Source organism: Microplitis mediator, chromosome 1 (genome assembly GCF_029852145.1).
Source record: "Microplitis mediator isolate UGA2020A chromosome 1, iyMicMedi2.1, whole genome shotgun sequence".
In the NCBI taxonomy this organism is placed as follows: domain Eukaryota; kingdom Metazoa; phylum Arthropoda; class Insecta; order Hymenoptera; family Braconidae; genus Microplitis; species Microplitis mediator.
Genome location: NC_079969.1, coordinates 1,818,584 through 1,842,954, shown reverse-complemented (window position 1 = coordinate 1,842,954; position 24,371 = coordinate 1,818,584). Strand labels below are relative to the sequence as shown.

The 24,371-nt window shown below is 31.6% G+C and overlaps 6 protein-coding genes and 2 non-coding genes across 9 annotated transcripts; 4 read left to right on the top strand and 4 right to left on the bottom strand.

Annotated features, from left to right (window-relative positions):
• Positions 1–235: 235 nt before the first annotated feature.
• Positions 236–5,149, bottom strand: LOC130677306 (lipase 3-like). The gene is made up of 7 exons (XM_057484013.1): positions 4,407–5,149; positions 2,750–2,966; positions 2,564–2,678; positions 2,245–2,488; positions 824–1,070; positions 603–751; positions 236–526 (listed from the first exon to the last, which is right to left on the bottom strand). The coding sequence occupies exons 1-7, from the start codon at positions 4,506–4,508 to the stop codon at positions 374–376; spliced, it is 1,227 nt and encodes a 408-aa protein (XP_057339996.1). The 5' UTR covers positions 4,509–5,149; the 3' UTR covers positions 236–373.
• A 1,307-nt stretch (positions 5,150–6,456) lies between these two features.
• LOC130677300 (lipase 3-like) lies at positions 6,457–10,356 on the bottom strand. Its single transcript, XM_057484001.1, has 8 exons — positions 9,980–10,356; positions 9,692–9,890; positions 8,798–8,909; positions 8,461–8,710; positions 7,660–7,830; positions 6,988–7,072; positions 6,770–6,912; positions 6,457–6,651 (listed from the first exon to the last, which is right to left on the bottom strand). Exons 1-8 carry the CDS (start codon positions 10,064–10,066, stop codon positions 6,472–6,474), a joined length of 1,227 nt encoding a protein of 408 aa, XP_057339984.1. The 5' UTR covers positions 10,067–10,356; the 3' UTR covers positions 6,457–6,471.
• Positions 10,357–12,293: 1,937 nt separating this feature from the next.
• Positions 12,294–13,996, top strand: LOC130677409 (60S ribosomal protein L39). Its single transcript, XM_057484163.1, has 3 exons — positions 12,294–12,444; positions 12,555–12,658; positions 13,813–13,996. The coding sequence occupies exons 1-3, from the start codon at positions 12,442–12,444 to the stop codon at positions 13,859–13,861; spliced, it is 156 nt and encodes a 51-aa protein (XP_057340146.1). The 5' UTR covers positions 12,294–12,441; the 3' UTR covers positions 13,862–13,996.
• An 81-nt stretch (positions 13,997–14,077) lies between these two features.
• Positions 14,078–16,053, bottom strand: LOC130677397 (39S ribosomal protein L22, mitochondrial). The gene is made up of 4 exons (XM_057484150.1): positions 15,903–16,053; positions 15,596–15,821; positions 14,440–14,653; positions 14,078–14,352 (listed from the first exon to the last, which is right to left on the bottom strand). Exons 2-4 carry the CDS (start codon positions 15,800–15,802, stop codon positions 14,132–14,134), a joined length of 642 nt encoding a protein of 213 aa, XP_057340133.1. The 5' UTR covers positions 15,803–15,821; positions 15,903–16,053; the 3' UTR covers positions 14,078–14,131.
• A 227-nt stretch (positions 16,054–16,280) lies between these two features.
• Trnae-uuc (transfer RNA glutamic acid (anticodon UUC)) lies at positions 16,281–16,352 on the top strand. The gene has a single exon. It is a non-coding gene; the product is annotated as a tRNA-Glu (tRNA).
• Positions 16,353–18,177: 1,825 nt separating this feature from the next.
• On the top strand, positions 18,178–19,116 carry LOC130678120 (uncharacterized). The gene is made up of 2 exons (XM_057485106.1): positions 18,178–18,231; positions 18,352–19,116. The coding sequence occupies exons 1-2, from the start codon at positions 18,178–18,180 to the stop codon at positions 19,114–19,116; spliced, it is 819 nt and encodes a 272-aa protein (XP_057341089.1).
• Positions 19,117–20,040: 924 nt separating this feature from the next.
• Positions 20,041–23,669, bottom strand: LOC130677236 (wolframin). 2 transcript variants are annotated; one of them, XM_057483927.1, is made up of 3 exons: positions 23,372–23,669; positions 22,569–22,673; positions 20,041–22,502 (listed from the first exon to the last, which is right to left on the bottom strand). In XM_057483927.1, the coding sequence occupies exons 1-3, from the start codon at positions 23,427–23,429 to the stop codon at positions 20,263–20,265; spliced, it is 2,403 nt and encodes an 800-aa protein (XP_057339910.1). In that variant the 5' UTR covers positions 23,430–23,669; the 3' UTR covers positions 20,041–20,262. The 2 variants fall into 2 exon arrangements, with proteins under 2 accessions (XP_057339910.1, XP_057339901.1); XM_057483918.1 differs by having other exon boundaries at positions 20,041–22,508; positions 23,372–23,668.
• Positions 23,670–24,289: 620 nt separating this feature from the next.
• Positions 24,290–24,361, top strand: Trnae-cuc (transfer RNA glutamic acid (anticodon CUC)). The gene has a single exon. It is a non-coding gene; the product is annotated as a tRNA-Glu (tRNA).
• Positions 24,362–24,371: the final 10 nt, after the last annotated feature.

Here is a 24,371-nt window from a genome sequence, read left to right as displayed (position 1 = left end):
AATGTAGAATTTGAAATTTTTATTTTCAAATTTCGAAGACAGGCGACTTTAAAATTAAAATTGTAGGCGAATTATTAGAGATACGGTAAAAATAAATGAGTACAAACTTGTAGAAGATAAAATTTCCTACAATTTTATTCCAGTGCATTTTTGTGATATCTTTAATAGATTAGCCGTAAATAAAGATAGAATACACCCAGAAAGAATTTCCAAAAATGAAAACAATTTTCTCTATAATACTTTATTATTTTTTATTACAAATCAACAAAATTTAGCAGAAATTTTGATAATAACAAACAAAACAACTCTGACTAGAAACAATAAATGCATAATTTTTTTTTTTCATCCAACATTTAATTGTTTAAAAATAAAGTCATCGATATTTGTGGAATAATCTAATAATTGGCTGGTATAATAATTCAGGTGCCGAATTGCCCCACAGGAAATCGTAATGATTGAAAAGTCTGCCCTCTACTTTGTAGTCCATCACAATATTGCGTAGCTTGGATCGTAATAAGTCGACATCCTAGAATAAAAAAAAAATTTTAAATTGAAAAAAAAAATTTTATTTAAATAGTTTTTTAATTTTTAAGTTCAATTACCTCAGGTGTTGCTAACCAGTCGTTATCGCTACTGTAAAGTGCGATAGGTGTTTTTATTTTTTCAAGTTGATAATCTGGTGGTATCAATGAATTGTAAAGTTTTAAATTTTTATCATTATTTTCTCCATAATCAAACGCTCGGAAATGTCCTTCAGATAAAAAAAATATTCAAATCAGTTGATTGTTTAATTTTTTTAATAAAAATTTTAAAAATAAATTACCAGGATTAATAAAACCCTGGCCGAAATGGACGAACTGCTTCCAGGAGGCGCCCGCAGGCACGTGGCCAATTATGACCGTCAGGTTTCCTGCGTCTAACTCTCCTTGACTGTACCCCGCGATTAAGAACAAAATGTTGCTGCAGAGAAACTGCGTCGGCGCGCCTCCGTGGCAGACTAAGTTGCCAACGAACTTGCCCCAGGGAGACCGAGACCCGAACTCAGGGTAACCGAATCTCTCACCTACCCACTGAAAATTACAAATCAATGGAGATAAAAAGAGGACAATATGGCCATCTCGAATTTTTTTCCCAAGAAATGACTTTGGATTTGTGTTTAGGATCTGATTTCCTGTAGATAGAGTACCCACATCACTATTTTTTCAATCCAAAAAAAAATTCAAAATTTAAAATTTAAAATTTTTTTTTTCTTAAAACTGATAATACTTTTGTGTTCTCCATCAAATTTTCTCTCAAACGAGTACCCACATCACTATTTTTTTAATCAAAAAAAAATTCAAAATTTAAAATCCAAAATTTTCCTTTTCTAAAAAATGATAGTATTTTTGTGTACTTCATCAAATTTCCTCTCAAACGAGTACTCACATCACTATTTTTTTAATCAAAAAAAAATTCAAAATTTAAAATCCAAAATTTTTTTTTTCTAAAAACTGATAGTATTTTTGTGTTCTCCATCAAATTTCCTCTCAAATGAGTACCCACATCACTATTTTTTTAATCAAAAAAAAATTCAAAATTTAAAATCCAAAATTTTTCATTTCTAAAAAGTGATAGTATTTTTGTGTTCCTCATCAAATTTCCTATCAAACGAGTACCTACATCACTATTTTTTTAATCAAAAAAAAAATTCAAAATTTAAAATCCAAAATTTTTTTTTCTAAAAATTGAGTGTATTTGTGTGTTCTCCATCAAATTTTCTCTCAAATGAGTACCCACATCACTATTTTTTTGATCCAAAAAAAAAATTAAAAATTAAAAATCCAAAATTTTTTTTTTCTCAAAATTGAGTGTATTTTTGTGTTCTCCATCAAATTTCCTCTCAAATGAGTACCCACATCACTATTTTTTTAATCAAAAAAAAATTAAAAATTAAAAATCCAAAATTTTTTTTTTCTAAAAACCGATAGTAATTTTGAGTTCTCCATCAAATTTCCTCTCAAACGAGTACCCACATCCCATTATTCCAATTTCAAAATTCAAATCGAAAAAAAAAACAAAATTTAAAAATCTAAAATTTTTCTTTTTTCCACAATTTCAAGTATTTCTATGTACTACGTAAAATTTCCTCTGGAATGAGTACCCACAACCCCACAGTAATTTTCCAAACTCTCAAGTTACCGGGCTATTTTACCCCCACCCTTAAAAATTAATTTTTTATCTTAATAACAGCAGAATATAACCTACCACACCAAAGTATGTCAACTTAGCAAGTGTCGTAACTGGTCCCCGCATATGACTAGTGTATGCTGCGGGTGCAAGGCCAACTGCCAGACTTACTTTGTCATTGTACTCAGGCCTACTCGAGGTCATTACCCAGAATTGCGTAGTGCCTTGTGAATGCCCGACATACAGCAGATTGTATCTCGACGTTAATTCCAATATATAATCGATCATAGCCGGCAGATCGTAAATTCCCAATTCGTGAAAACTAAAAAAACGCCGAATTAATTAATTTATTTATTAAATTAAACTTAAAATTTGAAAGTAGTCATACTAATTGTACCTGAAGTCCCAGAATGTGCGATTAGTTGATAACAAATTACGATGATGACGCGAGTAAATGTTCCCACGATTGTTTCCTAACCAGACGTCGTAGCCTTCATCGGCAAGCATATAAGCTGTTTTGATAAAAATATATGACTAGGAGGTAAAAAAATATATGTACAAGTACGCTAATTTTTTAAATTACCCAGAGACTTTTCTGGACCAGTTAGAACCCAGTCCGCAGAACTGCCAGCTAGCCCATGCTGCAGAAGAACTGGAGACCGGTTGAACCTCGAGGATTTTAGCACTCGCCGATTTTCGAATCGTCCGTAAGGGATCCTATGCATTTCGAGAATGTAACCATCCTCGGTTACTACTCTGTGCGCTTCGACGGGATATCCGTATTTGGTTATTAAATCTGGCTGCAATTAAAGTGCCGATTAAAGCGTAAAAAAATTTATAAATTATCTTTCCATTCATCGGCTCCTAATTACTCTTTCTGCCATCTGAGAACTTCAATTACACCCGAGTGATTACAAAAAACCTCAAAATTCTATCCATTCCCCCGAAGGCCTATTTTGACCGAATTCAAAATTTAACTACTAACTGCCTTTCTAATCATTTCTATGAATTCATTACCCACTAATTACACTATTAATTAACAAACACCTTCAATTACACCCAAAAATTTCTGCATAATCACCGAATGTTCAAATTTCCATTCGTTCCACCAGATATCTATTTCGGCCAAATTCAAAAATTCCTTGTAAATTGCTCATCTAATCAAATCTTACACTCCGTTAGCACTAATTACCCTACCCAACATGAAACACCTTCGGTTGCACCCAAAAATTTCTGTATAATCACCAAAAATTTCAAATTTCCATTCATTCTCCCGAAGGTTTTTTTCCGCCAAATTCAAAAATTCCTTCTAAATTACTCATCTAATCAAATATTACACTTCATTACCCATTAATTACACCATCTACCGACAAACTCCTTCAATTACACCCAAAAATTTCTGTATAATCACCAAAATGTTCAAATTTCTATTCATTCCCCCGAAGGCCTTTTGCCGCCAAATTCAAAAATTCCTTCTAAATTACTCATTTAATCAAATCTTACACTTCATTACCCACTAATTACACCATCTGCCATCAAACACCTTCAATTACACCCAAAAATTTTCGCATAATCACCAAAAATCTCAAGTTTCCATTCATTACACCAAAGGCCTTTTTCCGCCAAATTCAAAAATTCCTTCTAAATTACTCACCTAATCAAATATTACACCCTTCCCCACTAATTACACCATCTACCAACAAATACCTTCAATTACACCCGGAAATTTCCGCATAATGACCAAAAATCTCAAATTTCCATTCATTACACCAAAGGCCTTTTTCCGCCAAATCCAAAAATTCTTTCTAAATTGCTCACCTAATCAAATCTTACACTATTTCCCACTAATTACACCATCTACCATCAAACACCTTCGATTACACCCAAAAATTTTCGCATAATCACCAAAAATCTCAAATTTCCATTCATTCTCCCGAAGGCTTCTTTCCGCCAAATTCAAAAATTCCTTCTAAATTGCTCACCTAATCAAATATTACACTTCATTACCCACTAATTACACCATCTACCAACAAACACCTTCAATTACACCCAAAAATTTTCGCATAATCACCAAAAATCTCAAATTTCTATTCATTCTCCCAAAGGCCTCTTGCCGCCAAATTCAAAAATTTCTTCTAAAACTAATTTCTAATCAAATCTTCCACTTCAACAGCCACTGATTACCCCACATACACTCCCTCAACCCTTAAAAAACCCAAAAAAACAAAAAACCAACTTACCGTAAGCAAATCCGTGTTGGGATTCTGATCGAGCCCCGAGCAAAATCGAACGTCACCGAAAACGATCAACCAGACCGCCAAGACACCAGCTCTCGATCCCATGGCGAACAAGTACAATGACTCTGCGTTTAAAATTATCTATATATATAATGCTACAACTCAATCTCAATCTTAAGCCGCGTTGCGCGACGCAACACCTCCAGCCCAAGTAAATGAGCTCCAGCCCAGCGACACGTGTTTCAGCAACCAAACGCTATTTTCTAATACCACTGATTAACAATCTCTCTCCCCTTCTCAATTCAACACTTTTCTAAATACTCATATATATAAATATACATATATATATAACACCCTTTTACATAAATATTTGCAGTTTGTTGCAAATGAACTTGAAACCATGTCAGGGACATTTTATCAAAAAATTCCTCTAGCCGTAATCTAGTCCCAATTAGTTGACCCCCAGTGATTGACCCACTGATAATTAGTAATTAATAGAAGTAAGTAATTAGAGGATGGGAAAATTAATGGATAATTGTAATAATGAAATAAATAAATGGGATTAATTAAGCGGCCGGCCGGCCGGACTGAATAGAATATAAAAGTGTTTAACTGCTGGATACATTCTCTATAAGTTTCATTGAATGCACTTGCGAAATTACGCGATCGTTTTGCTAAAGAGGACGGTGGCTCGCGTTACAAGGTCGATTGCATCAATATATATTTATATATTTATTTATTTAACTTTATTTTGTGGAATAATATTTTATTTATGGCTTCTTTTGGTGATAAAAGTGATTTATTTGCATGAGGGATTTTGATACGCGAGTTCGCGGTTTTTTTTGTAGAAAAAGGGGGAGGGGGTGATTAGAAACAAAAAATTTCTTGGAAGTGGAGATAAGATTTAGAAATTTGGGGGAATTGAAAATGAAGTGGTTGGAAATTTTGATCATTAACTTCGAGTTTTTGGAAAAGCGGGGGGAGGGTTGATGGGGACAAGATTTTTTGATTGAAAGAAAATTGGGATTTTATTTCTGAGCATAAAATTCTGCGTTGAATGAGTACCCACATCAATATATTTAAAAAAAAAAAATTTTGGGAAAATGGCTGAGAATTGAATGTAAGCGCGTTCGTGATTAAATGATGATAATTGGAAATTGACTGTGGGAGAGTGTAGAGGACTTGATTCTGCGTCCAATGAGTACCCACATCGATATATTTTGAAAAAAAAAATTTCTAGCCGCAAATGCTGGAAACTAAAGTGAGACCGCTTGAGTATAGGAATAAAAATAATTGGAATCGGATTGCAGGGGTGTGTAGAGAAGTCAGTTTCACGTAAAATGAGTACCCACAACCCCATATTTTGAAAAAAAAGTTTTTCATTCAAAAACGGTGGAGATTAAATTTCGAAATTAAAAATTACTGAATCTAGATAATTAAAATCTAACTTCGGGGGCTTATAGAAAATGTAATTTGCTGTAAAATGAGTACCAACAACCCCATATTTTGAAAAAAAGGTTTTTCATTCAAAACCGGTGGAGATTAAATTTCGAAATTAAAAATTACTGAATCTAGATAATTAAAATCTGACTTCGGGGGCTTATAGAAAATGTAATTTGCTGTAAAATGAGTACCAACAACCCCATATTTTGAAAAAAAGGTTTTTCATTCAAAACCGGTGGACATTAAATTTCGAACGTACAAATTACTTAATCTAGATAATTAAAATCCGACTTCGGGGGCTTATAGAGAATGTAATTTCCTGTAAAATGAGTACCAACAACCCCATATTTTGAAAAAAAGGTTTTTTATTCAAAAACGGTGGATATTAAATTTCGAACGTACAAATTACTGAATCTAGATAATTAAAATCTGACTTCGGGGTGTTATAGGAAATGTAATTTCCTGTAAAATGAGTACCAACAACCCCATGTTCAAAAAATAAATTTTCATAGACCCCATGACCGTATCACCCCTAAAGTAAATTAAATTTTTTTTTCAAATAAAACATGATTAAAAATCAATTTATTTACAGTAATTATAAATATATATATATTTTCTATAACAATTATTTTACATTATTTGTTAAATAATAATAATTTCTATAAGAATATAAATCCTCTATTACCCTGTCATAAATTAATGATTTGGTATTTTTTGAAATAATAAAATCGAGGTGTCCAAAATCGTCGCTCGGTACTTCTTTGGCAATTGCAGTTGGAATTTTTTTCAACAATAAATCGACATCCTGAAAAAAAAAAAATATGAAAATAAGTATAGCGTGTGGGTACTCATTCAAAAGCTCATCAAATTTCCAATTCATATTACATATATAATTTACTCTTAGGTAAAATATAAGTAATTACCTCTTTAGTGACTAATCGATCATCGCGAGCATAATAAATAATAACTGGCGTCGTTATTCTACTCAATAAATATTCCGGTGGTTTGATATCATTGTACTTTATCAAATTAACCATCTTTCCGTAATCATACTGTTGAAATCTGCCTGTAAAAAAAAATTAATCCAGTTAATTACCCAAATAAACAGTGTCATTAATAAATTAATTAAATTAATACAAACGACTGGCAAATATTTGTCCGTAGTGTAAAAATGTTTTTAGTGAAGTTCCTTGTGGATAATGATCTTTTATACGTAATATTGACGACTAAAAATAATTATTAATTGCTCATTAAAAAATATCAAATATATATGTATATATAAATATATATGAAAATTAAATTACACAACAGTACAGGAAATTTCGTGCCCTTTAAAATGAGTACCCACATGACATATTTATTTTTGATAATTTCAATGATTCATATATATGTCAATAAATATGAGTTATATATTTTTAAAAATATATAAAGATAAGTTTAGCTTGCGGGTACTCATTTTAATGCATTTTCAATTCCCTATTCAAATATATATGTAAATATAGAGATATATATATCTATATCTATATATATGTATATGTATATATATAGATGTATATATTTATATATAAACTGTTTAGTAATACAGAAAATTTCGTCCCTTTTAAAATGAGTACCAACATGTCATATTTATTTTTAATAATTTCAATGACATATATTTGAATAAATATGAGCTATATATTTTTAAAAATATATATAAAAATAAGTTTAGCTTGTGGGTACTCATTTCAGAGCATTTTGAATTTCCTATTCAAAAATATATATAAATATATATGTATATCTATATATATAAGATATTGATAAAATGAATACTTACAAGTTCTAAATCATCAAGATTCCGAAATCCTAGAGTATAATCAATTAATTTAAAACAAAATGATTTAATATTTAATTTCCAACATAAATTAAATAATATATTTAATAAATTTGATCTTCTAGTAGTAACTCGTGGCAATAATTGATATAAATTATATTCATTAAATAAATTCTGTAATTAAAACAAAAAAAATTTATATCATTCTTATCTTGGCACTAAAATTAAAATTGCGACTAAACTATTAGAGATACGGTTAAAATTCACTGAAATAAATTTATAGAGAATTAAATTTTCTACAAAAAATGTGTCTTTAACTTTTTCTCTAAACTCCATAGTTTAGTCACTAGGACCAAAAAAAATCAAAATACATTTTTGTCCCCAGACTCCCTCCATTTATTATTTTTTTACTCTTCAAACCGTCATATCAGCCAAACTATCAGAAATATAAGAAAAGTTCTAAGGATCAAAGTTATAGAGGATTAAATTTCCTACAAAAAAGTCCTTATGACTTTTTTTTCAACTCCAATAGTTTAGACGCTAGGACCAAAAAAAGTCAAAATATATTTTTGTCCCCAGATTCACTCCATTTATTATTTTTTTTTACCCTTCAAATCGTAATTGCAGCCAAAATATCAATAATATGAGAAAAGTCATAAGGACTAAAGTTATAGAGGATTAAATTTCCTACAAAAAAGTCCCCATGACTTTTTTTTTTACTCCAATAGTTTAGACGCTAGGAATTTTTAAACTCCAAAATCCCGAAATTCTGAAAATTTTTATAAAAAAAAATACAAGACTTACTGTCACTTCATTGGCATGTTGAAACAAAAAATTTGGAAAAAAACCGGGTATGTCATGAGTAACTGTTGCAGCAGGTGCCCATGTTATTGCAATATTAACTTTATTATTAAATTCAGGCCTCGTTGATAATAAAACGAGAATTTCAGTTCCACCCATCGAGTGTCCGATTAACGACAATTTGCTTTGGTTTGTTAATGACAATATATAATTTATCGTTGCTGGTACATCGTACATTCCATTTTCATGCCAACTATTAATTAATTTAAAAAAATAAAATTTCGATCAGAAAAAATTTCTCCCAAATTAAATTTAAAAAAATACAAAAATTAGTCAGTACCTAAAGTTCCAGTAGGTAGAATTTTCGGTAATGTTCGTGTGTAATGTAGAGTAGTAATTACCACGTACATTTATTGCCCAGACGTCGTAGTCTTGGTCGACTAGTAAATATGCTGGGGATCAAAAGTAAAAAATTCAGACTTCTGGGGTTTAAAATTGAAATTTATGAATTAAAAGTTTTTAATTTTGAAAAAATGATGTGCGGAGGTTGTAGTGCATTAAATTCCGAGTAAAATGACCTACAACTTTTATTAATTTTCTGATTCGAACGGGAGTAAAAAAAATATTGAAGTGAAAAAAATATTTGGCTTTGAAAAGAAAATTTTTTTCTCGGGGTTTAAAATTTAAATTTATGAATTAAAAGTTTTTATTTCGAAAAAAATGAGGCATGGAGGTTGTAGTGCATTAAATTCTGAGTAATTTACGTCAGTGAGACCTTAATTTTTTACCGCACACACAAACTAATAAAAGAAAAATAGACCGCGAAGATAAATATCGCAACTTATTTTTTAACTTTAAAATTAAAATTGCGGCTAAAATATCACAGATACATCGAAAATGACAAGAATTAAAATTATTCAGCATTAAATTTCCTACAAAAAACTTTTCATTAGTTTTTTTCATAAATTCAATAGTTTAGACACTAGAGCAACTCAAAGTTATTTTCCCTCCAATTTTTAAATTTCCACTTTTTTTAAAATTAAAAATTCACGTACCAAAAATTTTTTTTTCAAAATCAAAATCATGCATCTCATTCTCTATTAAATTAACCGTAAAATTCACCACAAACTTTTTTTTCACCGCAAAAATTTCTCAAAAAAAACAAATTCCGAAATTACCAAAAAATTTTGTTTCCAAAAAAATGATAAATAATTGAAAAAAAAAAAAAAATTACCAATATCTTGAGCAGGTCCACGTAAGACCCACACGTCAGATGCGCCCATAAGCCCATGGAGTAATAAAATAACTGGTTTTCCAAATCTAACTGGACTCAAAGGCCCGCCAGAGATTCTGTGCACTATCAAATCATACCCGTCCTCTGTTTTCACTTTGTGTTCCTCACCTACATATCCACTTTCTTCTACGAGATCGATCTTAATTTAAAAAAAAAAAAATCAAATGAGAATTTCAATAAAAAAGTTTTTGATCCTCAGAAATTCAAAAAAAAATTAATTTTACTTACAAAAGTTTTTAATTTATTTACAACTTTAGTATCACTTACACTTAACACACTTATGATAATTATAATTAATAAGTAATTAATTTTCATTATTGTTTTTATTTAATTTTTTTTTTTGACAAAAATGAAAAATAAATTCCAGACGCGCTTAGAGTGAATTTTTAAAATCATCTAATACTTTTACTTATTAAAATGTATTTATATATACTATCCAGTCACTTAACACGTTTTCCCGCACTTCAAAAAAAATAAATAATAATAATAATAATAATAATAATAATAATAATTATAATGATAATAAATCCACAGGAAGTAAAATTGACTTTGAATTCAAATAACTCAGGAACTAAGAGTCTGAGGTAAAAAAGTGCAGAGACCATTTTTGTAGGAAATTTAAAGAGCTACAAGTTTTATTCTTATCAATTTTTCGATATCTGTGATAGTTCTGATAGAATTTCGATTTTTAGGCATAAAAAGATTTTTGAATTTTTGATTCTTCAGAAATTGGACACGGGGAAGTTAAAATTCAAATTGTGGGGAAAGTATCAAAGATACGGCTTAAGTGCACTGAGATAAAGTTATAGAGGATTAAATTTCCTGTGAAAAATATTCAGACCATTTTTTTTTAAAGTCATAAGTTACGGAGTTATTTTATTTTTAAAATTAATAACTGCATTTTAGTAAATTTTGGAAATATGCATGTATGTATAGATATACATTTCTATATTTCATAAGATCATGAATCGAAATATATGAACCTTCTTGAGTATGTAAACAAATAGATAGCTAATTTTAAAACGTAGGAAGTGTTTATATTTATCAGTATAAATTTTTTTTACTTTTAAGGTCGGGCGTCATCACTTTGGAATTTACATATTAAAATATTCAAATCATAATAAAGACATATTTATTAGTATAAGTATTCATAATTTAATGATAAGTAATATCGTTTATTTATTAAAATTATTATTGACATAAATTACCATCAATTAGTGTCTAAATTATTATTATTAATTTTTTTTTATTTTATTGATTACGAAAAAACTTTTGATTTTTTGGCCATGAAATTCATATATATATTCTGTGGAGTTATTTCTAACACCAAATAAGTGACGGTCACTTTTTATAAAATTACATCGAGAGTGTCATCTTCATTTGTCCTGATATGGGTCATAAGTCAGAATATAAATTTTATTCAGGACTTTTTTAATTTTTTTCTACTGGAGAACATTATAACGAACGTTTATAAAAACGTATTATAAAAACGTTTATATTATATGGAGTTATCTCCAAAAGAAAAAAAAATACGGGCCACTTTTAATAGAAATACATGGACTGGGTCCTTCCTGATCCTCCCTGGCCATTCGTGGTAACGGAAGTCAAACAAATAATTTTTTTTGGGACTTTTTTGGGGTTTTCCTATTAGAGGACATCATAATGAACAAAAAACGTTTATATTGTGCCGAGTTATTCCCAACAGGGAAAAATTTACGGGCTATTCTTCATAAAATTACATAGACAGCGGTATCTTCCTCCATGTTCACTTATTGTTAAATGGGTCTGAACTTGAAAATAAAATTCTTCGTAGGCCTTTTTCGGGTTTCTTCTACTAGAGGATATCATAATGAACAAAAAACGTTTATATTGTGCTGAGTTATTCCCAACAGGGAAAAAGTTACAGGCCATTCTTCATAAAAATCCATAGACAGTTTTATCTGCCCGCGTCTGCCTCATCTGCCCGACGTCAATTACTCGAAAAATAAATTTTGCTCAGGACTTTTTGGGGTTCCCCCTACTAGAGGACATCATAATGAACAAAAAACGTTTATATTGTTGTGAGTTATTTCCAATAGATAAAAAGTTACGGGCCATTTTCAACTAAAAAATTTAGTCGTCACTCTCTTCCCCTCCCCCTTACCTGTCATGTCATAAGTACACAGAAAAAAAAGTTATCTTGAGTCCAGAAAATATTTTTGAAGACAAACGTTTTCGGGAACCGAGTCGAGATTTTCTTGAGCCAAGAGAATTTGTCTTGGTTAAAAAAAATTCGTCTTGGTCGGAGATTTCTATTTTTTCTGAGAAAATTTCGGTCTCCAAAAAAATATTCTTGAATCAAAAATATTTACCTTCAGTCCAGAATTTTTTTTTTCTGTGTACAAAAAAAAAATTTCGATACTTTATCGATTTCCTATCTTACGATTTATCGATCTCAATTTCAATTCGATAAAATCTCTCTTGTGCATTTGAATTCGCGTGCGTATCGAATACCAAAATTAATTTCCACAGAACGCACCAACTTTTATTTTTTCAAACAATTCAAACTTTCCCGCCTGCGCAGTAAAAACCGCGCAGTTAATTTCCTGCGCGCGCTTGAAAATCTAACCGGCGCCATTTTTGTGTTTGTCTGTCTCTATCTTTCCTCTCCTTCTCTTACTGTTTCTTTACGTGACGACCCACGAGACAAAATGGTAAGTCTGATTTTTATTTAAATAAATAATCCGATGATTTCTCTGACATCTTATAATAAATAATAAAAATAATTTTTAATTATTAATAAATAATTATCTATTTTTTATAGTCGGCACACAAGACATTTATTATCAAGCGTAAACTCGCTAAAAAATTGAAACAAAATCGTCCAATTCCCCAATGGGTGAGAATGCGAACTGGTAACACCATCAGGTAATTTTACTATTTATATATTTATAATTATACATATATATATTTATATATTTTTTACTAATTTATTAATTAATTGCAATATAATTTTTTCTTTTCCTAAAAACTTTATTTTGGTTTTGACTAAAAGTTAAATTTGAGGTTAGAATTTATTGACTAAAACATATATACAAATATATATATGTCTATACATTTTAAGAATATATACATTTTTTTAATATTTAAATTTATTTAATTTCACTCACAAAAATTTTTTGGGATCTTTGTAACTTTTGGATATTTTTTTGATATATTTGTTTATATATAAATATATGAGTAATTTAAGTTCAGTATTCTTGAGTTATAGCTGATGCCGAGTTGAATGAGTACCCACATGCCCAGGTTTCGATTAAAAAAAATATCAAGTGATTTATTGATAATTAAATTGATTAATTAATTAAAAAAAAATTTTTTTTTAATCATAGGGTTGTGGGTACTCGTTTTACAGGAAATTTCACGCACAGTCCAAATAAAGTATTCACTTGAACCAAAAATGAGAATTCGATTAAATAATTGATCGAATCAACTCTTGATACTTTTGAAATTTACTTCAAATCAATTTTTTTTTTAATAGATGACTTTTTCTTGCACTTATTAAAATTCCGAGTAGAATGAGTACCCACACCCTTAGGTTTTGGTAAAAAAATTAATTCGATAATTTATAATTAATTTCGTGTAATTATTATTAATCATTAAAATTTTGTGTTTAGAATACTAGGTTGTGGGTACTCATTTTACTGGAAATTTGATGAACTTTAAGAACCAAATCATAGATTTTCCAAAAAAAAATTTTGTAACAAAAAAATGATTCCAGTCATCAGCTGCAATTTTTAATTTTTTAGGAAAAAATTTTTTTTTTTTAACTAGTTACTTTATTAGTGTAGTTTATAAAATTTCCAGTGCAATGAGTACCCACATGCCTATATTTTGATCTACATATATGTAATTAATTAATTGATTACTTTTAATGATCTAAAAAATTTTTCTTCTGAACCCAGGCATGTGGGTACACGTTTTACTCGGCATCGAACGCAGAACCAAAATATCATACCCATTTTCCAAAAAACACAATTCTTTTACCAACCCAACTAATTATTATCTCCACTTTTTTTTTTTAGATACAACGCCAAGAGGCGTCATTGGAGAAGAACAAAGTTGAAGTTGTAAGCAGTGACACTTGATTCCATTTCATCATATGGATTTCTATTAATTAATTTTTTAATTAAATTAATATCTGTTCAACTTATTACAACTTTTCCGTGTCATCAATGGAATAAATTACAATAATTTAAACAATTGAAATACTTATCAATTACTTCAGATCTCCAATCCATAATTCCTTTTTCTCATTTTATTCAAAAAAAAATCATAAGACAAAAGTAATTAAATATTCTAATTAATTATTTATTAATTAATGGATAAAATGTATAAAAATTTTTACAATGTATTTATAATTTTACGTTTGCGCATTTTTTCAAGCCAATCATCAAGTAAACCATCTTGAGTTGGTGGCTCAGGTAAATAATAATTCTTCGGAGGTTTGCCTTCTTCTAATTTTACGAAATAATGAACATGTCGGTAGTCGATACGTCCCACACGTGCACGAGAATGTCGACGGATACCTTTGATTGAAATTCCTTTGCCAACAAATGATTCAGCTGAAAAAATAATTTTTAATTTATTTTTTAAGAATTATAGTTTTGTAATTTAATTCGGTTTTATTTTTTTTTTTTTTTAATACTTACAAACCCATAAATTACTTTTGAATTCAACATTATGTTGTTCGACAGCAATCTGTTGGGCTTCTAATAGAGTTTCTTTAGCAGCTACTGCGCCTTTCTTACACAGAAAACTTAATTGACGAATTGCTTCATCTATAGACAGACCACGGACCAATACGGCGATGTACCACATGGTTTTTGGACTGTACTTGATATTTGTCTTCATGTGACATACAAACTAGAAAAGAAAAAACTTTCTTATTAATAATATAACAAAAAAAATTGGAAATCAGAAAAATTTTGATTTTCTTTGCTATGGAAATTTTTTTAGAAAATTTTTAAAAGCTGTATGGTGAAGAGAAGAGAATTCCGAGTTGAATGAGTACCCACATGACTAGGTTTGGATAAATTAATTTTTTGATTAATGTAAGGGCAGATTAATTAAGTTAAGGATGAATTAAAAGGGCTGAAAAATAATATAAGGTTGTGGGTACTCAATGTACTTGGAATTTCGCGTACTTTGAGAGAAAGAAATCAATTTTACAAAAGGAAAATTTTTTTAAAAAAATGTATAATTGAAATTTGAATTTTTTCATGAATTGAAAAGACGTAAACAACAAAATCACGAGTAGATTCTTATAAAGCGACTCATTCTGAGTTGAATGAGTACCCACATGACTAGGTTTGGATAAATTAATTTTTTATATAATTAAAGGTCAGCATTAATTAATAAATATATGACTCGATTAGATCATAATTTAAATATAGGCTTGTGGGTACTCAATGTACTTGGAATTTCGCGTACTTTGAAAAAAAGTTATCAATTTTACAAGAAAAAAAATTTTTTTAGGAATGTATGATTGAAATTTGAATTTTTCTATGGATTGAAAGTATGTAAGCAACAAAATCACGAGTAGATTCTTATAAAGCGACGCATTCTGAGTTAAATGAGTACCCACATGACTAGGTTTGGATAAATTAATTTTTTAAATAATTAAAGGTCAGCATTAATTAATAAATATATGACTCGAAAATATTATAATTTAAATATAGGCTTGTGGGTACTCATTTTACTCGTCTCCCAACGCTCTACAAAACTACCGAACAAATTTTCCAAAAAAAAATTTTTGTCTCCCAAAAAATCAAATTTTCATAGTTATATTTTTCCAAACAAACTTACCGCTGGTCTCCGAGGCTCGTCGGGTTTCTGAGGAGGCAAAATAACTTTATTATACTCTAACCATTTCTTTGGACCCTCTCTTTCCTGTTCTTCTTCCTTACATCTCGCCGTAGTATGAAACCCAGCGGGCAATAATTTAGTACTCAATCTAGTCAATCCAAAATCATTTCTTATCAAACCCATTAGATTATTTTTCAGACCCTGCATCTTTATTCTATTATTTTAACTGCAAAATAACAATACAAACTTATTATTCCAACAAAGACTACTTATATACTCCATTAATTATTAATTGACAAACACTTACTTCTTTAATTCAAAGATTAAACCAATCAATCATTCATTTATATTCTCTTTTTTTTAATTATTTATTTATAAATAAAATTCAAATCATTAGTTTGAGGTTAGAACTCCCAAAAAATAATAATAATGACTCTAATCGACTACAGAGAGCTCTGTCGGTAATATTTCAAATTTAAATTTCGCGCGGGAAAATTCAAATTTTCAAATTTAAAAAACGTGATATCATTAAATTAAATGAGTTGCTGATTTAAATAATTGATAATTCATCAAATAGATGATAGAAAAGCGAAATTTCAATAGAAATTTTCTTTTTTTTTCGCTCATTTGGATCAATTGATATTTTTGGATATTCATATATCACCAAATGGCTAAAAATTGTCACTCCGGTATGGTCAAATGGTTATGATTCCTGGCTTTCACCCAGGCGATCCGGGTTCGATTCCCGGTACCGGAAATTTTTTTCCATTTTTTACATTCAAATATTGACATATTTTTTTTTAATCTACATATTAAATTTAGTTTATACATTCATTATAACAAAAGTTATCAGATATTTTCGGCTGAGTTTCTCTCGGAAACAAAATCTCTAAATCCAAAGATCTTTAGTGTAGCAAAGAACAAGACAATAAATTTTGATTGACGTGACTGATTTTTAAAAAGGACGTCAGTGTTTCGATCCTGCTGAGATAGATTTATGGTTTCTAAAAATACACGATCAGTAGTTTTGTAATGACGTCACTCATCGACTGTCTGTAAAAGAACAAAAATTATTACTCTTTGTGTCAAAACTTAAGGTAAATGTTTAAAGGATACGAAGAAGCTATACCTCATTAACTAATGAATTGACTACTGCCTTCTTCATATTCTATACCCTGCTATCCTCTGATCATGAATACGTTTGAAGCCCAGGTGTGATATTCCGAGTCTAAGCTTACTGTCATTAAATAATTACGAAAAGAAAATCGTAATAGGATTAAGTTTACTAGATATAATTGAGACTCCAAAATCCTAGGCAAAGTCCAGGTATTCTTTCATCTCCGACATATATATATACATATATATGTACAACAATAATAAGGCATTTAAAACCCTTTAAAATGAATACTTACAAGTCATATTTATTTTCATTTATTTTTATGATATATTTATATTCTGATATATATGAAACTTACACATGGTGATATTTTTCTCCAAGTGATTCTGAGTAAAATGAGTACCAACAAGCCTATATTTAAATCAAAAAATTATTTGGTTAATTAATTAACTATAATTGTTACACTGTAAAAAGAGCGGTGTTAAAAATGCACTCATTTGAGCTCCGCGCGGTGTTAAAATAAAATTACACCGGTGTAGGAGGCGGAATTCGCCGGTGTTAAAATACCGGTGTAAAAGCCGGGTAAACTGCGTCCGCTCAGAGTATTAACTGTTGGATTCAATGGGACGTGTGAAATAATAACTACTGATTATTAGACGTATGTCTACTCTGCTTCGTTTATTGAGGCGAACTGAACCACAATACAAAAGAAGAATAATTAGAACCTTAAGGGCTAATATACTATAGATTATAATACAAAGTACAGTGCATGCGTCATTGCTCCCAACATTAACTTTGGAAAGGTTATAAAACTCAAAAAATATCTTCACACACGCACACATACACTCAAACTCACGAGCGCACACACACATATACACACATAGACACGCACACTCAAAAACACATGCGCGCACACTAAATAAAATATTTTAACACCGGTAAAAAATATTTACACCAGCAGCGGTGTTATTTTAACACCGCTTCCGGTGTTGAAATTTAACACCGCAAATTTTAACCCCTACACCACTTGGACTTACCCCTTATTTTTTACAGTGTAGTAAAAAAAAAAATTCAAAAATGTCCCACTCAATATATTCGTTTCTTTTTTCACTCAAAATTTTTCGTCAATCAAAAATAAATTATTACCATCACACTTAACTATTTGAAAATAATTAAAGATACTTTAAATCCACATAGTATTTGTTGTGTGAAAAACCCAATCGGTTTCTTATAATTACGTCCATTACCTATTGTCCGTGTTCTTTAAACCCATAGCGCCACACTGACCTGCCGTAAATATTTAGTCTAGACTCATCGGTAGGACCCGTCATTAGTGCCCTTCCCCCACTACTCCAGTCCAAGCCAGACCCAATCTTCGTTGCAGGACAAAGTTCCTTTTCAGTTGCTGTGCGTCTTTCAAATGAGCGACATCACGAAATCTCAAAATTTTGAACCCTCAACAACCATGTGTTCTCAAGTGTCAGAGTTAAAAAAACTACGCCGTCAGTATTGGTCGATGGTGTTTGCCAAAATTACCGATGCGAATAAACGAGTTTCTTGTTCTCTGTACGGCGACCCAACAATTTTGCAACTATCAATTTATTTTGACAACAGGTCATTGATTAAAAAATTACTAAAGAAAAATCGTGACGTAAATATCGTGACAGAAGTATGGGGTACTGCCCTTCACGTCGCAGCTCAACGTCACAACAGTTACGCAGTTGAAAAATTACTGAAAGCAGGCGCAGAAGTTAATAAATTTTGTACTCCCGGCAACTGCACGGCTCTTTATAATGCGATTACTGGATCAAGATTTTACAAACCGGAAATCGTCGAACTGCTGATCAATTCAGGAGTCAACGTCAACCATCCAGTCAAAGTGTCCACTGATGGCCGGCAACTGACGGCAATGCAGGTGGCCATCCATAAAAGGAACAGCGAAGTTGTCAAGTCACTGCTCTGCTTTGGCGCGTCGATTAATCGCGTTAATCAAAATGGCGAACTAACCCCGCTGGAGCTGGCGGTAAAAGTGGGCGCCACTAGGGCCGTGAAAGTGATCAAAGAACATATTGTTAGATTTCATGAAGCTGATTTGTATGTCTGTGACAGTAATATTGCGTCGGTCAGGGAAGATGGACAATTTGATGAGCTAAGAAGTCAGTGTTATTACGAAATCGAGTGCATGAAACGAATGGGAATTAGTGAAGACGTTAATAGCACTTATTATGACATCTTATTCAACCCTTGTGATGAAACTCAAAGTGATTTAATGAAATTGAACATTTCTAATCTGCCCTCTGTGGTCGAGAGCTTCAAAATGTTTAAGGAATATTGCGATCTATTGACTTGTAAATTTTATAAGTTGGTAAATAGAACCAGGAGGTTGAAATCCTTTCATTACTAAATAGTGTAGTAAATGTAATTTTAAAATTTGGATATTAATGATCAGTGATATTTTTATATATTTATTGTAGTTTAAATAAAAAATCAAAAAAAGTGAAATTTTGTTTTCTGAGTTTATTTGTGGTGTTGGTATGGGAGATATGATAAAAATGATAAGGAACTAATTTTTAAGAAATTTAATTCTCTACAAAAAAGGTTCTCATGACTTTTCTTGTAAACTCGATAGTTTGGTCAGAATTTTAATTTTAAGTTAGTAATTTTTTTTCTGAGTAACAGCTTAAAAAGTAATGTTTTTTTTTTTTATATAAAAATATCTACTATACCAATTTGTATGGGAGATATGATAAAAATGATAAGGAACTAATTTTTAAGAAATTTAATTCTCTACAAAAAAGGTTCTCATGACTTTTCTTGTAAACTCAATAGTTGGGTCAGAATTTTAATTTTAAGTTGGTAATTTTTTTTTTTGAATAACAGCTTAAAAAGTAATGTTTTTTTTTTTAAATAATATCTCCTATACCAATTGGTATGGGAGATATGATAAAAATGATAAGGAACTAATTTTTAGGAAATTTAATGCTCTACAAAAAAGGTCCTTATGACTTTTCATGTAAACTCAATAGTTTGGTCAGAATTTTAATTTTAAGTTGGTAATTTTTTTTTTTGAGTAACACAGCTTAAAAAGTAATGTTTTTTTTTTAAATAATATCTCCTATACCAATTGGTATGGGAGATATGATAAAAATGATAAGGAACTAATTTTTAGGAAATTTAATGCTCTACAAAAAAGGTCCTTATGACTTTTCATGTAAACTCGATAGTTTGGTCAGAATTTTAATTTTAAGTTGGTAATTTTTTTTTTGAGTAACAGCTTAAAAAGTAATGTTTTTTTTTTAAATAAAAATAATTGTTTATTAATATTACAAAAGGCACATCGAATACTAGATCAATTAGTACAGTTATTAATTACAATTATTTATACAATTACAATTACAATTTTTTTCAATTCTACAGAAAAAAAAAAATTTTTTTTTCACATGGCAATTTTTATAATCAACATCTTAAGTTAATTACAGTTGTAATTAAAATTTACAGTTTAAAATAAAAAATTTTAACCGCCATTTTCTACTCCGCGGTCATTTTTTTACTATTTAAAAATAACCAAAGGATTTAATACAAAATTAAGTACAGTCTTGACTCCCGTGATAAAAATTCCCAGTAGATCACCAATTCCTACTCTTACGCCCTCTCTCCTGCAAGATTTCAAATCACTCACATGGCAAAGTAGACATTGGATTTCATCTAACCAAACATGTGGTCTCATTCCTCCTAACAAACTTTCCCTCTCCCCCCTATTGACCAACCTGCCCCTAAACTTAACCTTGTCCCCAGGATAAATATTCAAACTGAAGTTTTTAAACTCATGGCCCGCAAGCAACACGATCTCGGCGTTACTTCCCCAGAGTCCATTTTTCATCTTGACGTAGATCTCAAACTCGAACCGATTCCATTTGTCGACATGGCAGGAGTCCCTGGCCCTCAATTTGCTGAGCAGTTCGCAATTTTTCCGCCTCGCGCCCTCTAGAGATTCGCAGCCTCCGGTCCTGTCACCAAAGAGGCACATGAGCTTCCGGCCCAAGTCATCAGGGATCAGGAAAATCAAGTCCCTGAGATTATTGTGGACTCTTTTGAGCTTTATGTCCGTAACGTAACCCTCCCAGTGGACGGGCAAGTTGGTCAACTCGTCGCAGGCGACCTGGACCTGGACCTTGGGGACTTCTTCCCAAACCGGCTGGTGGCAGTAATTCTGATACATTTCCCAAGTCAATCCTTCTTCCGGATACTCGTCAACTTGGTCGCCTGAAAAGGTTGCGAGGCCTTGCCAGATGAGAAAAGTCGCGGCTAGACAGCTTGCAATGACCTGGACTTTGTTCAGCCAATTGAATCTTCTAAGGTACCAGGAAACGAAGAACGGAGCGCCGCCTAGAAGAGCCGTTACGACGCGCATTCGCATATCGTTATCCGCAAGGTATTTCGTGAGGGCTATGACTGGCAAGAGAACGGAAGCGATTCCTACAATTGGCAGGAAAAAGACCATTCCCACTAGGGCCAATGCTGCGCGAATCAGCCCGTACCAAGTCGCCCCTTGGCTACTCAGTATCGCGATTTGCCACCAGCTCAAGGTAACGCAGTGCGGAATCAGTAATTGGTAGGTCCCCTTCCAGCCATCGCGGGCCGCGAGTTTCAAAAATATCGCGGGAATTAGAAGATAGAAGACCGCGCGGAAGTTGAGGCAGAATTCGATCGAGTTTCCTACGACGTACGAAGCGAACGTGGGGACACGGATGTCAAGGAACCGCCAGGTCTGGGCTACCACGATGTCCATTTCGTAGGGATACTTTGCCAGCACGTGGACCGCGAAACTAAAGAGAACCAAAAGATCTGGCCATCGAGCCTGACGGGTAGAGAAGTTTACGAGGGTTATCAAGGTCAGGGTGAACGCGATGACTGTAAATTCTGACTGAGGTGTCCATTGGTGGGCTATGACTGGATAGATCATGAGATTGAGGAGCAGGGCTAGGAAGAAGTGACCGTAGGGCTTGAGGTTGTTACGGCAGAATTGGTACTCGGCTTCCTGGGGGTTGAGTCGCTCGTTGTAGCTGATGAAGAGGTTGGACCAGGTCCTGAAAGTCGATAATTGGGTGGTGGTGTGAAGCATCTGGAAGGTTGCGATCACCATTATGATGAAGGAGAGGTAGTAAGTGGCCATGGGGATGAAAAGGACTAGGGACTCGGTTCCGAAGAGGCAGTAAGTCAGGACCAGGAGGAGGGTAAACGTTCTAGATGTCAGGGCTGATAGGGAGCATTTCTGGGTCAAGTATGACAGCAGCCAGTGGTAGAAGCACTTGGTTGAGCTCCAGGGGTGGGTGAATACTCGCTGAAGAAGTGGAGAGTCGCAGATCTGGGAGGAATTAAGAGCCAGCTGACTGTTGAGGGCCAGGGAGGGCAAGAGACCACGGGAGTAACTTGAGGCTGCAGAGACTAAGACTGACTCGGTTATTTTCTCTAGTTCCGAGTCCGGGTACTCGAGGGAACGCGTCTCTAAGTGGGACTGGATTGTCGTTAGCTGCCGAAGGAGTTGCTCGGAGGTTATGTAGTCTTCCCCGTTGGCGAGGGTCGTGAAGAGAGCGCGGGCTGCGTGTCTAGCTAGCTTCTCTTGCTGAGACATGTCCAGGCATCGCTTGGCGTCATGGTAATTGTGCTCAGTTATTCCATGCCCGCTGGTGAAACACTGGTGCAGAAGTTTCGTCGCCTCCAGGTTTCCCTGCTCTGAGGCTTTGGTCAGCCAGTAGACTGCCAGCTTCGCGTTCTCTTCCGTATCGACATCTAGGTCTAACAGATTATTTTTATCTCTTTACGAGAGAGTTGGATTTAAGGCTCATGAGTACTTACCACAGTGCTCTTCCAGCAGCTTCTTTGCCAAGACTACTTGGGACTCAGCGCAGCCGTCTTCGGCCAACTGGGAACGCAGTCCTCGTAGTGACCCTCGTGGTCCGTCTAAAGTTAAACCTCAGTAAGCAATAACTTGGAAATTTTATTTCCTAAAAGCTCAGCCCAATAATTTTCCTTTTCAAAATTTACCCGCGATTTTTAAGTGAACCGAAAAATTTCAAAATTCGCGCCATTTAAAATTTCTAATCTTTGAATGAAATTTCTGGCTCATCTATCGAAGATACGACAAAAGTCAATGAATACAATTTGATAGGAAATTTAATTTTCTACAAAAAGTTTATCGTTGACTTTTATCGTAACTTTGATATTTCCCAAATAATTTTCCTAGGAAATTAATCTGAATTTTTTATTCAATTTTTTAAATGTTCTTAGACTTTGGGCGCAAATTTTGGCTGAGCTATAAAAGATACGACAAAATTTTACTGAAATAATTTTGTTTCAAATTAAATTTTCTACAAAAAAGGTCTCTGTGAGTTTTATCATAAATTCGATAGTTTCCGAGAAAAATGAATTCAAATAAAGTCCTAATGAAATCTATGAATTTTCAATTTTAAAAAAGCGCGGGAAAATTTTCAGGCCAATAAGTCCGGGTTAAAAATCGATATGACCGAAATATATATATATATATATACATATATATAAACCATCAATTTCTTATTGAAAATAAATGAAAAAATAAAATTTCAATTTTTCGAATTTTGCCGCTGATTTTTTTTTTTTTAATTAAAATAAAAAATAATTACCACGTAAGAACCATTGTTTCCTAAATGGTTTCCCCGTCATTGGAACAACTCCAGCCATTTTATATTTTTTTAAAAATAAAATCTACTTCGTCTAATTAAATCCACTAATTATTAATTTCAAATAGATATTCATATCTACACTAATTATTTGTCATTCACTTAAAAGTTACACATATTTATACTAACAACCGTAATTATTGTTATTCAAATTGATATATATTATTATAACTAATTATATTTATATATTTTTGACTAAACAGGTAAACAATAATATTTGTTTACTTTGAAGGTTACTTTGTTTCGAAAATATACTTTTTTTATATATCGAATATCGAAAAATAAATATATCGAGTTATTGATAAATCGAAGTTAAAAAGGTTAGAATGTTTTTTAGTAATTCAAAACTAGAGACACCTGCATTTTTTATTTTGAAATATAAATAATTATTGTAAAAAATCTTTTTTTTTTAATTAACAAAGATATCGAATTTTGAAATAAATTCATATATTTATATGAGTAGAGAATTTTATACGCTTTAAAATGAGTACCCACAAGCTATACTTTTTTTCATATATATAGTAATTCATATTTGTATAAATATATATATATTTAAATTAATTAAAAATAAATATAGCATGTGGGTACTCATTTGAAAGGGCATTTAATTCTCTATCTATTCATATATATGTATATGCAGATATATATATTTTTGCCGCCATTTTTAAACATGAAGTTAAAATTAATCTAAATAAACTCTTTTTGGCCATAAAAGATGATATTTTTATGGTAAATTACTCATTTTGTTAAATGTACTACTAATTACTAGGTTAGACATTAAATTTTTAGAAGAAATTTACTATTATTGAAGGCAATAGTAAGTGCAAGTATAAATTTGCAAAACTGTGCAAAATTGTTATCTCCGGTATGGTCTAGTGGCTATGATTTCTGGCTCTCACCCAGGCGATCCGGGTTCGATTCCCGGTACCGGAAAATTTATTTT

Bases quoted from the DNA above. Each gene is read 5' to 3' on its own strand.
- LOC130677306 (XM_057484013.1), bottom strand. From the start codon at position 4,508: ATGGGATCGAGAGCTGGTGTCTTGGCGGTCTGGTTGATCGTTTTCGGT. The intron at 2,679-2,749 runs GTAATTTAAAAA...TTATCAAAACAG, and splicing joins TGGTCCAGAAAAGTCTCTGG to CTTATATGCTTGCCGATGAA. The intron at 752-823 runs GTAATTTATTTT...TTTTATCTGAAG, and splicing joins CCAGGGTTTTATTAATCCTG to GACATTTCCGAGCGTTTGAT.
- LOC130677300 (XM_057484001.1), bottom strand. From the start codon at position 10,066: ATGAAAATTAATTACTTATTAATTATAATTATCATAAGTGTGTTAAGT. The intron at 9,891-9,979 runs GTAAGTAAAATT...TTTTAAATTAAG, and splicing joins TAAATAAATTAAAAACTTTT to ATCGATCTCGTAGAAGAAAG. The intron at 7,831-8,460 runs GTAAGTCTTGTA...TTTTAATTACAG, and splicing joins AACATGCCAATGAAGTGACA to AATTTATTTAATGAATATAA.
- LOC130677409 (XM_057484163.1), top strand. The intron at 12,659-13,812 runs GTAATTTTACTA...TTTTTTTTTTAG, and splicing joins CGAACTGGTAACACCATCAG to ATACAACGCCAAGAGGCGTC.
- LOC130677397 (XM_057484150.1), bottom strand. From the start codon at position 15,802: ATGCAGGGTCTGAAAAATAATCTAATGGGTTTGATAAGAAATGATTTT. The intron at 14,654-15,595 runs GTAAGTTTGTTT...TTTCTTTTCTAG, and splicing joins ACGAGCCTCGGAGACCAGCG to TTTGTATGTCACATGAAGAC. The intron at 14,353-14,439 runs GTAAGTATTAAA...TTATTTTTTCAG, and splicing joins CAAAAGTAATTTATGGGTTT to CTGAATCATTTGTTGGCAAA.
- LOC130678120 (XM_057485106.1), top strand. From the start codon at position 18,178: ATGTGTTCTCAAGTGTCAGAGTTAAAAAAACTACGCCGTCAGTATTGG. The intron at 18,232-18,351 runs GTGTTTGCCAAA...AAATTACTAAAG, and splicing joins GCCGTCAGTATTGGTCGATG to AAAAATCGTGACGTAAATAT.
- LOC130677236 (XM_057483918.1), bottom strand. From the start codon at position 23,429: ATGGCTGGAGTTGTTCCAATGACGGGGAAACCATTTAGGAAACAATGG. The intron at 22,674-23,371 runs GTAATTATTTTT...GTTTAACTTTAG, and splicing joins GAAACAATGGTTCTTACGTG to ACGGACCACGAGGGTCACTA. The intron at 22,509-22,568 runs GTAAGTACTCAT...ATAATCTGTTAG, and splicing joins GCTGCTGGAAGAGCACTGTG to ACCTAGATGTCGATACGGAA.